The sequence below is a fragment of the Sturnira hondurensis genome, unplaced genomic scaffold (assembly GCF_014824575.4).
Source record: "Sturnira hondurensis isolate 20B ecotype Veracruz unplaced genomic scaffold, ASM1482457v3 Scaffold0005252, whole genome shotgun sequence".
Classification (NCBI taxonomy): domain Eukaryota; kingdom Metazoa; phylum Chordata; class Mammalia; order Chiroptera; family Phyllostomidae; genus Sturnira; species Sturnira hondurensis.
Genome location: NW_028077883.1, coordinates 4,458,608 through 4,476,101, shown reverse-complemented (window position 1 = coordinate 4,476,101; position 17,494 = coordinate 4,458,608). Strand labels below are relative to the sequence as shown.

At 38.6% G+C, this 17,494-nt stretch overlaps 1 protein-coding gene across 1 annotated transcript in view; it reads right to left on the bottom strand.

The window, feature by feature from the left end:
* COL28A1 (collagen type XXVIII alpha 1 chain) overlaps positions 1-17,494 on the bottom strand; it is a 157,317-nt gene that overhangs the window by 82,278 nt on the left and 57,545 nt on the right. Inside the window, exons 15-20 of the mRNA XM_037046418.1 lie at positions 16,129-16,197; positions 13,074-13,142; positions 8,522-8,590; positions 7,487-7,555; positions 2,000-2,071; positions 991-1,059 (exon numbers count right to left, since the gene is read on the bottom strand). Coding sequence (XP_036902313.1) covers positions 991-1,059; positions 2,000-2,071; positions 7,487-7,555; positions 8,522-8,590; positions 13,074-13,142; positions 16,129-16,197 — 417 coding nt within the window. The remainder of the gene's footprint in view (positions 1-990; positions 1,060-1,999; positions 2,072-7,486; positions 7,556-8,521; positions 8,591-13,073; positions 13,143-16,128; positions 16,198-17,494) is intronic.

Genomic DNA, 17,494 nt, shown 5'->3' with positions numbered 1-17,494 from the left:
CCTGTGCAGCGTGAAAGTCAAACCTCAGCTCTGTTCTCAGAGATACCACTCACTCTTATAGCTTCAGTTATTACCTCAATGGTCTGCCTTCCAAAAGCATATTCTAGAATACACCAGTCCTCCTGAATGTTAACAGGCAAGCATTTTTATAAGTATTTTTGTATGATGTTAAAAAGATATTCTCTGTCTATATTCCTACTCATTGCCCCCAAAGGATCTCATAATCTGATGAGTCAATAGATAAAATTGTTTGAAATCCTACAAATATACTTAAGTGTCAAATTCTCACATTTAAGGTTGAGAACTCAATTTTAGCCAATATTTTTCAAGAACAAAGATGTCTTAAGCTGTCCATTACTATTTCAACACAGTTGTATTCAGATTTTACTTTTACTTTTCTCATGTAGACTTTCTCAGGATCTTTACAGCATATTGATGCTGTGCATAGAAAATAAAGGGACATCTGGCAGCTTAGAGCTCTGGGTTACGTCACTAAAGGTCTTATCAAATGTGGATATTCTCATCTTGATGTATAAAGACGGTATTCACCAGCGTTTCTACAATGTATAAAAATTAATTTATTCCAAGTTGCAAAAGTAAAATTGCCACTTAATGAGGTAATACTTCTTATGACTGTGTGAAGTTCCATAAATGCTTAAAGAAAATGTATGGGCTTGCAGGTCTCAAGGATGCATCTCAAGGCCTCTTTCTCTTCCTCTGTGTTTTCTAAATGTCTGTCTGGCTATTAAGAAAAACATGTGTTGAACTCTTCCTATAAGAAGGGTGTTAGAATGGATGTTAGGAAATAAAGATGAGTAATAACATACTTGCTCTTTTCCGGAACTCACAAGATAGTATCCATAACTTTAAGCCAGAAGTAAACACATTTGACATAGGGAGAATAACAATCGCATTTTCCCCCAGTTGGCTCCTTAGTAGCAGGACCAGAACAGGGGCAGTCTGCTCCCCCAGACATTGTCAACTCCATACCTTGGGGCCAGGCTGTCCTTTTCCAGGGGGTCCTTCTGGGCCTCTTGTTCCTGGGAGCCCTGCTTCTCCCTGGAGAAAATGACACCGGAGCCTTAGGTGACCCTCCACAGGCTGTGTGCAGGGTGCGGCAGAAGTAACGCCTGCGTGAGTATGGTTGGTAGGGTAATAATATGGGTGTAATAATTTATGTTTTAGTTCGATCATTTCACCTAAAATGTCATGTGGTGTGCTTGAGTGTGATATTGTTACGTGACAGAATTACATGCTTATGATGGTATAACAGAGAGGGGCGTTATTTGTGCCACACCCTCTATGTCAGCCTCCTTGCCTCCTCTTATAGCCAATGGATTCTCTGCTGAGACCCTCCAAAACAGACCAGACCTTAATTCTACTCACCAAATTAGCTTAGCAGTTTGTCAAGTTGAATAAATTAGTACCAAACTTTAGTTTAGCTCAGAGCATCTGAAATATGAAAAAGTCCAATTTCTTAGCCAACTTCCAAAGATATAAGCTTACTTTCCTTTGGTTTATCATTCACTTTTGGTGGTTTGTTTTTTTGAAAAACAAGACCTTCAGCCTTTTCATCAGATGTTTTTTACTACTTGTGTTGAAAAATAAATATTTCACATGTCCACTTAGAATATTTCAGGAAATCTTTATAATGGTTTTACTTCCCAAATGCATTTACAGATGTTTCTTTTAGAGAGGGAAAAATTGTTTTTGTCTAAGTTTAAATTAAAGTGCTTTCTAGGTATCCAAAAACACTGGGTCACTAGAGAATGTCCTGGCAAACACCAGAGTGAAGGCAGAAGGCGTAACACACTACTCATCCTTTGAACTGGTGCTCTTTTTCTCTCTGATGTCAGTGAACAAGGAAATTTAGATTTGTGGGGACTTTTTTCTTAAAAAACTAAATTTGCCCTGGATGGTTTAATTTGAGGTCCTACAGTTCCAAGCTATCAGTGTGGTCCAATTGTTTTTGTTCCTGTGATATGAAAAACCTAGGTACCTTCTTCCCTGCAGCTCCATCCTCTCCTGGTACTCCTGGCTGGCCTGGGAGCCCTATTGTTCCTGGCGCCCCCTGGTGGATGAGAAAAGATTTTATTTCCAGCAGTTCATGTTTATCATGCACCCCCATTTTCAGGTACTTGTAATTAGATACATCATAATAGTGCCTAAGAAAAGCCTTTGAGCTGAGAAATCTAAATAGTGATTAAACTATTTGATTTTGGCCAAGTTACTTAACTTCTCTGGGTCTCAGTTTTGGATTATGTTTTTTGTTATGGGTTGAATTGACTCCAAAAAGTATATGTTAAAATCCTAACCCTTGGTACGTGTGAATGGGACATTTTTTTGGAAATAGGGTCTTTGCAGGTGTAATCGAGTTAAGAGGAGGTCATTGGAGTGGGCTCTAATTCAATAGGACCAATGTTCCTTTAAGAAGCAGAAAACACCTTGTGAAGACAGACACGAAGGGGCAGCACCAAGTCACAACAGCAGCAAAGATTAGGGTGATGTAGCTGCAAGCCGAGGAATGCCAAGGACTGGCCCCCATGAGAAGCTAAGGAGAGACCCAGAAGGATTCTTTCCTACAGGTTTTGGAGGGAACGTGGCTCTGAGCACACATTGATTTTCTGTTTCTAGCCTCCAGAACTGTGAGGCAATAGATTCCTTCCGTAGTAAGCACAGTTTGTGGTACCTTGATGCAGCAATCCTGAGAAACTAATATAAAAGTTACATGAAAATATTTGGGACCTAGCATCACTTTCAGCTCTAATACTCAGTTTCACCTGCTTTTGAGTTAATTTATAATTAAGAGTTATTTAATATATTCAGAGGAAACACATGCTATCTTAAAACAGTATAAATGTGTCCACTATATTCATTAGAAGCAAAATATATTAAAGATAATTGAAAGTCATCTCAACTAACCTAAACTCAAAAAGCTACTGAAAAAAAGCATAGTGAACCTAAAAACAAGCAAAAGGAGACAATAAAGATGAGAGCAGAAAAATATAAACTTGAAAACAAAAAAGTAAGAAGAATAACAAAGTTAAAAGGTAATATTTTTTAAAAACCTAAAATAAATGCCTAGTGGAAATTATTAATATTTTAAAAAGAAAAGCCAGAGGGAAGAGGGGAGAGAATCACAGGGGAAAAGGGGAAGGACTCACAGGAACAAGTATAACGGACACATGGACAATAACTAAGGTGGGGAGCGGAAATGGGAGGGAGGTGGGGAGCACTGGGCGGGGCAGGGCTGGGAATATAAGACAGAAAACTGTACTTGAACAAGAATTAAATAAAAATAAATAAATAAATACACAAATAAATAAATAATTATATTGTTGTTCAAAAAAAGAAAAAGCCACAAATAAACTGTATTAAGAATTAAAGAGCTATAAATATATACATTACAAATATTTTTAAATCATAGAAAATTTCTATGACAATTTCAAAAATATGTTGGAAAACATTANTAACGGACACATGGACAATAACTAAGGTGGGGAGCGGAAATGGGAGGGAGGTGGGGAGCACTGGGCGGGGCAGGGCTGGGAATATAAGACAGAAAACTGTACTTGAACAAGAATTAAATAAAAATAAATAAATAAATAGACAAATAAATAAATAATTATATTGTTGTTCAAAAAAAGAAAAAGCCACAAATAAACTGTATTAAGAATTAAAGAGCTATATATACATTACAAATATTTTTAAATCATAGAAAATTTCTATGACAATTTCAAAAATATGTTGGAAAACATTAATAATAGATAATCTTCAACAGAAATATAAATTACATAAATAACATAAGATACAATGGATAAGCTTTATAAACTAAGAGCTTTAAGTAAATTGAATCAGTAATTCAAGGGATCTCACTTCCTCTTAGGATCACAGGCTTAACTGGTTTTATAGTCAAGCCTTTGAAGAACAGATATTTCCTGTCTTACACATAGTTCTGAAAAATAGAAAGAGGAAGTCTACACAACTTATTTTACAAGGCCCATCTTGATTTAAAAACACACACATAATAACAAGACAAGAAAACTCAATTATAGACCAGTCTACCTGTGAGAATAGATACAACTTAGGCTCCAGTCAGAATGGAGGAATAGGAACTAGATTTAGTTTCTTGCCTAATACAACAAAAACACTGGACAGCATACATGAAAGAGGGTTTCTCAAGGCATTCAACCCCCCAAAATGAAGGAAAACAATCCCTATGAAAGGAGAAACAAATAAGTTAAAAGTTTCAAACCCCCCAGTTGACTGCCTGAGTAGTTTCCCAGCTGTGGCGCAGGGAGCAATTACCCAGGGAAGATTCAGAAGGTTAAAGGAGACAAGGTAGCCTGGCGTGAAAAATTCACAGAATAGATTATCAAAAACGAAGGGGTCACCTGGAGAGAACTATGATTTGCTGAGTTTCCCGCTGGAGTATCAGGTGAGTACTGTACAGCAAAGTGTGAAGAAGCTACCCAAGGCCAGAGGAAACAACCAACTTGAAGGATCTGCAAGGACCCTAGACTAGATGCTGCCCTTCCTGCCTCCTAAAACTTAAAAGCAAGACCACAAAGCTCAAACTATTTTTAAGTAACTTAAAAAGCATCCAGGAACAAAGCCAAAATATCAGTAGCAATACAAAAATATCCAGCACCTCATCCCCCGAAGAAAAGGAGAAAATCCACAAGGGTTGGCATCCAATCAAAAATTATCAGGCATTCAAAAAAGCTGGAAAGTGCAGCCCTTTGTGTTGAGAAACATCAATCAATTAAAACTGGTCCAGAAAATGATACATGATAGAATTAGCATGTAAGAACATTAAACATCACAATTTACAACAGCCAAGTGCTGGAAGTAGCCTAAGTGCCCATCAGTAAATGAATGGATCAAAAAACTGTGGTACATTTACACAATGGAATACTATGCAGCAGAAAGAAAGAAGGAGCTCCTACCCTTCATGACAGCATGGATGGAACTGGAGAACACTATGCTAAACGAAATAAGCGAGGCAGTGGAAGACAAATTCCATATAATCTCACCTATAAGTGGAACCTAAGCAACAAAACAAACAAACAAAATATAACCAGAGACATTGAAATAAAGAACAAACTGACAGTAACCAGAGAGAGGTAAGGAGGGGATAATGGGGGAGAAAAAGGAGAAGGGTAGTTAAGGAACATGTATAAAGGATACATGGACAAAGCCAAAGGTGGGGTAGGATTGAGGGTGGGAGGCAAGGATCAGGGTGCAGGGAGGAGTCGAGGGGAGAAAATGAATACAATTGTACTTGAACAATTTTTTTAAAGAAAGAAGAAATTAAAAATACATCTAGAAAAACATTAACAATTTATTATGACTGTATTCCATATGGGTCATGGGATATTTGGGTGTTCTTTGTATTATTCTACACAGTAGAATGTTTGAAATATTTTATTTTTTAAAGTAAGAGATGCTTAAGATTGCACATCTAGTTAGTGGCAAAACTGGGATTTGAACTTAGGTAGTCTAACTGCTGAGCCTTTCTACTCTACATCGCCTCTCTGAAGCTGGTAACTGTAGGACATCATACATGCATATGATGATGTATGATGTATACATATGATGTATATATAAATGTATACATTCCATATATGTACAGACATATGTCATGTTTAGCACTTAGCACATTGTATGGCACATCAAAACCACTCAACAAATGATAACAATTGTTACTACATTAGTACACTTTTTATCCCTTGTAATCATATGTTTATATATATGGAACATGCATGTTCTTCTTAGGCCTACATTTTAAATTTCTTCTAATGACCGAATATGTTTAAGAATGATGACAATGGCAGAGAACAATGGTGAAGTTTAATGCTGAAGTTTATGGTCTGGTAATGGCTCACCAGACCATATATGCTTTCAGGATGAGTTACAGAAATTGCGAAAGGTCAAGTAAGGATTTATTCATTTATTCAGCAGCATTTATTGAGTACCTATTATGTCACCCAAGCTGGGAATTCAATAATTAAGAAGGAAAAGAAGAAAACCAGGTTCCTGCCCCAAAGGAGCTGCAAGGTCCAATAAAAATATAAAGCAAGCCCTATGTGTAATTTTAATTTCTAGCAGCCACATTTATTCAGTTAAAAGTAGGTAAAAATAATTTTAATAGGTTTTATTTACTGTATCTGAAATATTACCATTTCAACATTTAATCAGTACAAATGCATTAATGGCATATTTGACACTCTTTTTCTGGACCAAGCATTGTAATCTGGTGTGTATACCACTACCCTTGGAGGAGGTTTCAGCTCGCACCAACCACACTTTAAGCACTCAGTAACCACGTGTGGCTAGTAGCTGCTGTACTGGAGAGCACACTTCTAGAGGGCACAGTAAGAGGAGAAGTACTGTTGACCTTTGAACATATGGGTTGGAAATGCACGGGTCCACTTCTGTGCAGATTTTTTCAACAAATGTCCAGTCAGCCCTCTGCATCACTGGGTTTTGCACCCGTGGATTCAACCAACCATGGATCAAAACTACTCTGTGGCTGGGAATCTGTGTGAATCCATGGGACTCTGTGGACAGCCAACTGTATACATTCTTCTACACCATTTTATGTGAAGGACTTGAGCCTCCAAAAGTTTGGTGTCTACAGGGGTCCTGAAACCCAACCCCCTGTGGATACCAAGGGATGACTTGTTCTGGGGGGGACTCAAAAGTTATTGCAGAGTCAGCATCCCTAAGCTCCTCCACCTTGTTCAAGGGTCAACTGTAATTCAAAAAACATGCAAATTAAACACGAGTTGAGATAAGTGGTAAAAGCAAGGAAAACACAGCACGCTGAGATATAAAATTACTGGGAAACAGAAGTGGACTGGACTTACTTTAAAAATTATTATTATTTTTAAGATTTTATTTATTTATCTTTAGAGGGGGAGGGAAGGAGAGAGGGAGAGAAACATCAATGTATGGTTGCTTCTGGTGTGTCCCCTGCCGGGAACTGGCCTGCAACCCAGGCATGTGCCCTGACTGGGAATCGAACCTCAATCATGTGGTTCGCAGGCTCACGTTCAATCCACTGAGCTACACCAGCCAGGGCTGGACTTACTTTAGATCTAGGGAATGGATCCCTTGGAAAGCCACAAAACAAAGGAAAGGAAGTGACCTTTACTGAAATCCTAGCTACCAGGGGCTTTGTTTTATAATATGGTATGTGATAATGTTCTTAAAGAACCATTCTCTACCAAAAGCAGGCCTCTGATTCTAATAAATTCATGAATAAAAACAAACAGCAATCATTAAAATAAAACAATTTTGTATTTTTTCAACAATAAGAGTTATACTGAGTATCAGACCCTTTTCTAAATAAGTATTCTACTTCAGTAAAGTAACAGTTAGATGACACATGCATAATCTGTATTTCATTTGGATGTAAGTGCAACTTTACATAATATTACATAAATTATCTAAATGCATCTGAGCAGTGTAGTCAACTCACCTTTGGGCCTTGTACTCCGATCCCCACTGGTCCTCTAGGGCCCGGAGGTCCTATCTGGCCTACTTCTCCCTGATACGGAAAGAGTATTTGAAGGATATTTGACTAGGTCAGGAAAACAAAAATAATGTATTTCTGTCTTTGGTCTCCTAAGAGCTGTCTTGTATCAACCAAATAAAAGAAAACTGAGCTTCATGTGCTCAATTTATATACATATATTTGGAATGTGTACATGTATAATGGTCTAGCTTAAAATTCAGGCTATGTAATATACTTGAACTGATTTTACAGAGCCCCCACCCCGCCCCACCCCCAACACATGAGAAGCCAAGACGACTGGTGATCAGGGGCAGCATCACAACCAGAGACAATAGCCTGAGCGTTCAATGATGTGTCCCAAAGCAGAGATCTCCAGGACAGCAACAGTGTTCCACAGAGCTGCTTCTCACATGGGCATCACGAAGGAGTATGCTTGACAGTGAGACCTCTCAGAGAAGGATTTATTTATTGAATAACAATGGGTGATTTCTTAAAGCAACGTGAAGGATAGCTAATGAGAGAAGAGGTGCCATACCTCTCCCCAAGGGCTAAATAATAGTCCTAACTTAGGAGGTAATTCAATTCCTAAATTTATAGAAAGTGTTTATTTGTTGGGTCATTTCTGACTCCATAACTTTAACAAAATGTTTTACGGGTTCGACCTGCTGGCGAGAATGAGAATGAGTCTGCCCAGGGGCCCTGCAACCATGCGTTGTCTCTACTGTTATCACTAATGCAATTGTTAGAACAGGGCCTCCTAAGTGAGAGTAATAAAGAAAACAGCAAATAATTACTGCGTAAATAGAAGCTTCTGTGGGCATGGAGGATATACACCACATTTTCTAAACCACTGAGAACATCAGTAGTATTTTACATTAAGTAGAGATCTCTGATTTTTAAGTTCGTCTCAGCTGCTGCCTTCCACATGCCCAGCCACTGCCCAGAAAACAGCAGTTAGACAACAGATATACTAAACTCCTCTCTCCTTGAGAATGTTACCTTGGAACCAGGTAATCCCTGTCCTGGGGGTCCTTGTGCACCAGGGGGACCAATAGGACCTTGGATTCCCTTTAAAATAAAATTTAAAAAAATAGTATTAGTGAAATGAGGAAGAAATACGAATGAGCAGTTGTAAATCTTCTAAAGTGAGTATGATACTTCAAACCCTCTAAAGTGATCTTGAATCACTAATACTCTAGACTAGTTGGACGGGAGAGCAGAGGCTGCTGGCTGAATCATAAACCACATTCTCCGCTCCTCCTGTGGGAAAAGAAATTTCAGCCGGCCCACATGGCTGCCTGGAATAAAGACCACAAGTCTCAGGCCCTGTGGCAGCCAGGTGTTGCCATATGACTGGATTCTGGCCACTGAAATGTGAATGGAAGTGAGGTGTGTAATTTCTGGTCCATGCGCAGGCGGAGGTGTGCCTCCTCCTCCCCTCGGCCGGTTCTCCCGCGGATGAAGGGAAGACGTGGCGTTGTTCCCGGATTACGTGGAGGAAGAAGCATCCTCAGGATGGGCGATGAACCATAATGAAGAAGCCTGAACCCCTGAGGACTGGAGCTACCACAGCGGCTTGGAGTTCTGAGTAGGAGAAATGACGTTTCACCTTGGTAACCCATTTCACACTCTAGTCACACACCAGCACACCTGTACCCCAGCTATACCGATGGATATAGGTCAAGATATTAAAATGAAGGTTTGACCTAGGCTGTTAGAAGTGATAGGCAGCAGACAGTAAACTGACAGGTGTTCAACATTTGCTTCTCACTCATGTTGGAGGTGTAAAAAGGGAAAGGAGACAGCATTTGTAAAGTTGTTCTTTGGAGAAAGGAGCTAAGAAAATCTTTCTTTGGAGAAAATGAAAATCTTTCTTTGGTTTAAGTTGCTTCACCCTTTACCCCATTCGACAAAGGGAACTTCAATAAACTACTTGAAGAAACTAATTTTTCTAAACAATTATGAAATTTTACTTTTAAGAACTCTTTCTTGAATTTATTGGTTAGTAAAATTACATAAGTGTCAAGCGTACGATTCTATAACACATCATCTGTGGATTGTATTATGTGTTCACCACCCCGGTTGAATTTCCTTCCATCACCTTTTGCCCCCTTTTATCCCCTTTACCTGCCCCACCTCCACTTTCCCTCTGGCAATACCACATTGTTGTCTGTGTCTGTGAGTTTTTGCTTTGCTTGACCCCTTCACCTCTTCCACCCACAGGGGCCAGTGTCTGACTTTCGCCTGAGGAAGCTAACTGGACTGCGATAGCCAAGCGAGGGCTGGGGTGGGATTCACCTGAGCATCAGAGTTTGTGCAAAGACCACACGAGTTTTTCCCGTGGACCAGATGCACTCAAAGTCTGAGACAGTAGGCACGGAGCTGTTCTGAAGAAGCCTGTCCAAGAGGGCCTGGAAGAGTAATGGGACTCTAATGAAAAGAGTTGGTACAGAGTAAACCCCTATAAAAGCAGAGGCTGATGGGAAGAAATAGCTGAAGGAAGAGAGTCTTTTATCTATATCCTAACAGGGGCAAACACAGGGGCCAGTGCAGGACCCCACGAGAAAGAGCGTCAAAGAACCCCTGTACCCCTCTGCTCCTCCCAGCCTTGACTCAGCCTGGGAGGGATGAGAAGCCCTTTTTTTCCCCGTGGACCACAGGCTCTCTGTGCAGCTCACACTGAGTGAACAAAGATTGGATGGAAGATTTATGTGGTGACTAGAGAAGTTTTATTGTACAGTTAAAACTGGGATTTGCAGCTTAGAGTGATCCTGTAACTTTCTGTTAACTAAAAATGGTAAGAAAAGTCTATACCCTGGTGATAATTTCTTTTTGTGGTAGGACAAAGAAGAAAGTTCCCCCAATAAAAATATTTTAAAGGGATGAAAGAGAAAAAAACTAAGATTTGGTTTTGCTGAGGCCCCATAAGCCATGCCTATGCATATAATGGTTACAGAAATATGATTATTACAAATGGTAGGCCCTTTCTCTAGCTAGAAGATACAATGACTGTTCATTTCAAAATTGCTAACAGTATTTCCCTTTCTCTGGTTTATACAGATGAAGCAATCTAAACAATTTAAGCAAGCGAAGCTTGAAAACACTGAACATTTATAAGAAAGACTTTTTCCTAATCCAAGTAGCATGCAACAGGACAAGGAACCGCCCCCCCAAAATCAAAGGGATGTGGCTATATGTGCCTACACATGTATATGTGGTTATTTATATTCTTCTTTGTTTTATAAAATATTTGAGGTTTTTGTCCTGGCCAGGCAGTTCAGTTGTTTAGAGCATCGTCCCGTACACCAAAAGTTGCAGGTTCGATTCCTGGTAAAGGGCACATACCTAGGGTGTGAGTTTGATCCCTGGCAGAGGCATGTTAGGAAGGCAACCTGATGTTTCTCTCTCACACTGATCTCTCTCTTTGTGTCTCTCTCCCCTTCCTCCCTCTTTCTCTCTAAAATCAATAAACTTTTCCTTAGGCGAGGATAAGAAAGAAAAGTTTGGAGGTTGTCAAGTCTCCAGATATTTAACGAAAATCTGCAGGATATTATTCACTTGTTGCCAGAATAGAAACAGAAGTTTCCTCATAAATAGATGAATGAAAAAATTCATTTCTGCAAGAGAAATAGGGATACCTAATAATATCAGGAATTCAATGCATAAACATGTTAAATTAAGGATAAGAGGAAAAATAAATAACTGCATGGATTACGGTTAAATTTAAGTAGATTTTAGATCATTTGTCTTAGAAGGACAAACAGATTTTTTTCTTGTTCAGAGGAGTTGACGAATGGCACATTCCATTCAGTCTCCCATCCAATAGGGCTCAGCTCCATGTGGACACGTCCAGATCAAAAGTGTTTTTCTCTTGGGAGAGAACAGAAGGGGATGAGAAAACAAAAGTCGAGGAGGTTTGAGAGCATTTTTAAACTGAAGGCAAACAACCTCCAGGAAGAACCAGTATGGGAGGCAACAGGAAGCTGCGGGTGGGAGGTCCAGGGTCCACGTGCCATCTGGACAGACTGGTTGTCTTTGAACCTCAGTTTCAGCCTTAGAGTGGTGACTCAGCACCAAGACCACCTCCAGACCCAGGATGTGACAGTACTGTCCAGCCACTTCTGGGATCCGAAAGTCAACTACAAAGCATGAGAGTGTGTGGTCACATAGTCAACCCACACATAGTCAAAGTATCCAGCTCTTAATTATCATCTAAATACTTATTAACACATTTATTTTGGCTTGTCTTGCCCCTTAATCCTTCTAATTTGTTATACTAAGCCCTCCACCAAGGAAAAGAAAAAGAAATAACTCCAGCTTTGCTGTTGCTTACATTAACCACAATACAAATATACTAATTAATTAGAAAGTGGTTAGAAATAAACTCAGAAGACAACAAAAAGCCAAATGAAAAAATATTTCAGTTTTCTTTAGTGCTTTTCTTCTCCCACTATCCTAGATAAAGGAAATACTATTCATTCTTAAGCAACAGAATAATTCAAACCGTAATCCTAAATTTTAATCAAACTGAGATTGCCATTTCCTATGCAGGAGGGTGTTGGGCATAAATTTGGATTTCTTGATCACTTGATTAAATGAAAATTGTGGATAAAAGTGCGTGGTCAACCACACCCATAGATAGTACGGTTATGTTACCTTCATATCACTTACATCTAACAAGGTGTACCCAGCTTTCTGCTAGCTCTGGTCTGATTTGGGAAGCAATTTCAGTCATGAATATAGAGACAAGCTGAGAAATTTTTCTTCTAACCAAGAGGGCCAAGCATCACTTTTAAACTCTATTTGTGGCTGTTCAGGAATGGTGCCCCTTAAAATTAAGCAGTTATTTCTGATCTGGACCTTGTTTTAAATTTAATACTCTTTTAGGTTGGTACATGGCTAGGGGATAAGAAGTACTACCCTACTGGCACTGGGAGAAAGGGGGATTGAACCATTCTCAAATCTGCGAAGGGGGAAAAATAAACACACAAACCAAATGGTAAATAAACTATTGCTTCAAAGGGATGGTAAAAATATAAAATATTATCTCAAAACTCTTATCTTATTAATTAGGCTTTAATGTTAAAAGTTACAGCCTCAAGCCCTGGCCAGTGTGGCTCAGCTGGAAAGGTCATGGGTTCGATTCCAGGTAAGATCACATGGCTGGGGAGTGGGTTCAGGTCCCCTGTTGGGACAAGAAGGTAGGAGAGGCAACCAATCAATGTTTCTCTCATGTTGCTGTTTCTTTCCCTCCTTCTCTCCCTTCCTTCCTCTCTCTCCAAAATCAGTAAAGTGTGTCCTCAGGTGATTATATAAAAACAAAAATGTTACAGCACCAAGAAACACACTATTTATCTTAGGTCTTGGAAGTTCTAAAAAAACCAGATCTCCTGAAACCATCTTTTCCTTCCTACGCTCACTTTGGATGTGAATTCCATTGCATTCTGACTATCAAATATGCTCATTGATGTCCGCAAGCCTGGCCTTCATTGAACACCAGGATTGGGCCGGGTATTCTGTACCTTCGGGAAAGGGTGAAAGCATTGATTACCTGTTCCCCTTGACTCCCGATTCCAGGGATGCCCATTGGTCCTTGAGGTCCCACGGGTCCCAAATCCCCCTGTATAGGAAATAAGTCAAACATATAACCATAAAATGAAACTTCATTCTTTCACGCTTTGCTAATCTGGAATTATGCTAGATTAAAATCTATCTTTATGTGATCTAAAAGTTCAACATGGAAAATTAGCAAATCCCATTCCTTTTAAGCAGTGTAATTAAAATTTGCCAAAATAGTTAATGATGTTTTTACTGTTTAGTCTAAATTGGTGAGAATTTGCACCAGTGTATATTTATCAGTCATGTTTCTCACAAGAACCAAAATTTCCTGAATGGTTATTATAATGACACAAATACTTTCTGTTCAGATTATAACAAAAATATTTAAGAATATAACATTCAAAGGGTACAAAAAATTAGGATTCGAGAAAGACATTGAAGAAAAATGTTTTAAAATTTTCTAAATACATTTTCCCTTCAAATCTTACCAAAGATACATTTTGAAAATTAAGAAATTATCTAAGTTAAATACAACGAAATTGAAGAACCCTACTTCTCCCTCCCATGAAATAAATTTTGGAAACAAAATGAATGTTATCACTAAGAAGAACAATATCATTCATCCATTCTTTGTGTCTGTTGTGCAATATTTTATGCTAGCGGGCATAATAGGGTCTCTTTCATAGCTAGTGACTGCGGCTTTGGCAGCATAAAAGCAACCGTAGACCGTCCACAAGTGAGCAGGCGAAGCTGTGTACCAATAACACTGTTTACAAAAACAGCCAGCCAGCCCCACAGTGTGTCAATGCCTGGGCCAAACAAATATATTTTTATGAATGGACGTATATTGATAGATTACACTTTATGCAATATTGAAAAGTATATCAGACCTGTCACTAAAACATGCCCTGGAATATGCTTTTTAACGTTTCACTTTGTATCAATCCCCAGTCTAAGTAAATCTCATGGAAGGAAAGTGTGATGGAGTTAAGTCCTAATTCAGGACTGGATCATTCTGATTCATAACTTGAGTGCTTATCCTGTGGCGGGCGCTGTGCTAAGTGCTTTCTGTGCTTCACCTCATCGAATCCTCACAAGAGCCCTCTGAAAGCAGGCATTCCCATTTTCTAGATGAGGCTAAGGAACACCCAGTCACACAACAGATGTTAGATGCTGGAGGCAAGATTCAAGTCCTCTCTCTGACTCCAGGACCCAGCTCATAACCACCATCCTGCAACTATCCAATATACCCATGGAGGGGTCTTTTGTGCATTGTTATTTACATTTAAATATCTATACCAAAACTACTTCATTTTTTGTACCAATTATATTTGTATTTGAGAGCCCTTAACATAGACATATTTATCTTACCACTTGAAGCACAGACAGCAAAGTCTCTGAATCTAATGTATAAAAGAATAGAAAAGGAAGAAAGGGGGAAGGGAAAAGGAAGTTGGTGTGAATTAACAAGGGAACAGCAGATGAAAGCTTTGCAATTACTCTGTGAAAATGTCCTAATATTTTGATGTGTTTTCTTTGCATGAACTACAGGTGTAAAAATAAAAAATGCAATGTCAACAATACCTTAAAAAGTTAATTTACTGAACACATTGAAAAAAAAGGTTCAGTTGTACTCAATGTTCACTACTCTGAAGGCAGAAAGAGCATTTACATATTTTCAGAGTATTTTGGAACTGAAGTTACAACCAAGAATTACATTATACCTGAAATTTATATAACTCACTATTTACCACTATTTCTGCTATTTAAATATGGATTCCCAGAAGAGACAGCTAGCAATAAATAAAAGGAATGAGTGATTCAAGTTTGAAACACAATACCTAAGATTATCTTGAATATCAATCATTATTCTAATGTAATATATAATATAATTATATGCTCAGACATTGATGTATAAATGACTCCATATTAATGAGGTCTCTGGTTTTTGTACATTTCATACCCGCTCTGGTAGCTTTTCCTTCCCACTGGTATTTAGGACCTTAGCCTCCAGTAGCTACTATCGCTGGCTCCACCCCTCCTTCTAATCTGGGTATGGTAATGTGCAGCTGTTTTCAAGAAAGCAAGTAACTAGTAAGAAAGAAGAAAGCAGTGGCAGGTAGGCCATTGTGTTGAACATAAAAAATTTTGCAGAACACCAGTGTCACACATGGCCATTCTGTGTGATGACACAAGCAAGACAAAAGCAAGACCTCACTGTAGTTATGTCTGAGCACAGACAAAAACAAAAAACAATGTCTGAACCCCTCAAAAATGATCAAACGTTCTCCTATACTGGCTAAAATGAGTATGGTGCTACTTGTTTACCAGTTACAACTAAGCCTGGTTCTGTTTTTCTCACTTCCTAGGTAAGATTCATGAAAATGCCCAAACTTAAAATGACCCTCACTTCCCTATAGTATCTACTTCACCTCATACATGGCCAAATCACCTAACATAAGCCCAAATCCTATGAAAAAAATCTTTCATCTTCTTACTGCATCGTGATAGGTTCCTCATGGGATGTGGTCTCCCACCGCAATGAGTCAATAAACCTAAATTTGGTCAACTATCGGTGGATTTCTGTTGATCCCCTCGAGAGGCATGAGTGCTAGTTTTCTTAAATGACGCATTTCATGTTCACCCCATTTTAAGGTAAGATTCTTGAGTGGGCACCTAAGGGTAGCTATCTGCCTCTGTAATGAGGTCAGGTCATGTTTTTTAACAGCTGTTTTCTTTACTAAGCAGAGGTCTCTTTTATTAATATTTGGCTCCAAAGCTGCTTGGCTGAAGATAGGGTAACTGGAAGTCAGGACTTAAATAAATGAGACATTACTATAAATATACAATGTGGGAATTTCCAGATAATAATTCATCCTATACACTAATATACCTTTCATATACATAATTTAGAATTAAGTTGACCCCATGGACCCTGTATTGTATGGTTGTCAGGTTGTGTATGGGTCATAAATGTACATATATAATGAATTTTTTTTAAATAACATTGTTGGCATCTCTTCTATTATATGCCCTATTTGCAGTACCTTGTCCCCTTTGATTGACAAGCCTTGTAATCCTTGTGGGCCAATTGGTCCTTCAGAACCTTTTTCACCCTGAAAGTATATGGGAGAGACATCAGTGCACTATAAAAATTAGAATTTTAAAACAATTAAAGCATTCAAAGCAACCAAATTCACTGATCACTGCAAATGGGTGATTCTAATGGACTCCAAGATTTGTAACTCGCAAAAAAATGTTTTTCGCCTTACAGGAAGGACTCTGTCCCAGCAGAACACATATGCAATATCACTAAAGTTAGAAAAGAGCTCTATTCCTACTATAACCAGAAATATCAGGAGATGGGGGACCTAATCAATCACATAGCATGTCTAACTGAATCAGCTTTCCATTTCCCCAACCGGGCCACAACCACACAATGAAAATGTGTCTCTCATATTGGCATGTGAACTAATGCTTGCTAGGGTTGAATTATTTATGACATGTTTTATGTCAGGACTCATAAATATTCATTGAAAATTTAGTTTTAAAAGAATGTAAAATCTTTTTGGATCGAATCACGGGACATCTGTGAGTAACTCTAATCGTAATGTAATATCAGTGAAGTCATAACGCTGCACGTGTATGAAAAATAAACCATGTAAGCAATCCGAAATAGCATTCACTTCATGAATTTATTTGAACCAAGAGTAAAATCAAAGAACATTTGCAAGAGTCCTAGGCAGCAGGAAAATATATCTTTGTGTCTCCTTCTATTCATGACATATTCCCTTAGGCCCTACATCATTACAAAGCAGCCCCAAGTAGTTTGGTCCTGCTGGTCGGGGCATAAAGTATTCTGAACAGTGAGTTCTTCTGATCATTTCCACAGCATAGCTCAGGCAGTCGACCCTAAAACAACAGTGAATGCAGTGTGTTCTTCCTCTGATGAGCTGGAGGGCAATGCCCTGTCGTGGGTTATCATGAACAAGGGTGTATCATTATATCAGACAGCTGAACTTGTCACTAAGACCTGCTCTCCTATGTGGCATCTTAGTGTTTCACATGTCCATTTCTCATTTATTTCTTTATCTTTAAAAAACAGATTATAAAGAGAAATAATTCTGGCTATTTAAGTTTTCCAGGTTTTTTTGGACTGCACATACATAGAAATTAACAAAAAAACAATTCAAGAAACTAGGTATTAGAAATCGTTCTGATAGGCAGTGCCAGACTGCTAGTCTCTGTATTGGACAGTTACATTCGGTTAGTGAATGTAACGTCATTAGTAACGGCATTACTAACGGCATTGGTAACGTCCCCTTTATCTAACATATTGATATTACTTTCATTTATTATGACAAATTTATTTTGCTAGTCAAAAGGGGTCTCTCTGAAAATTCAACCCAGCGG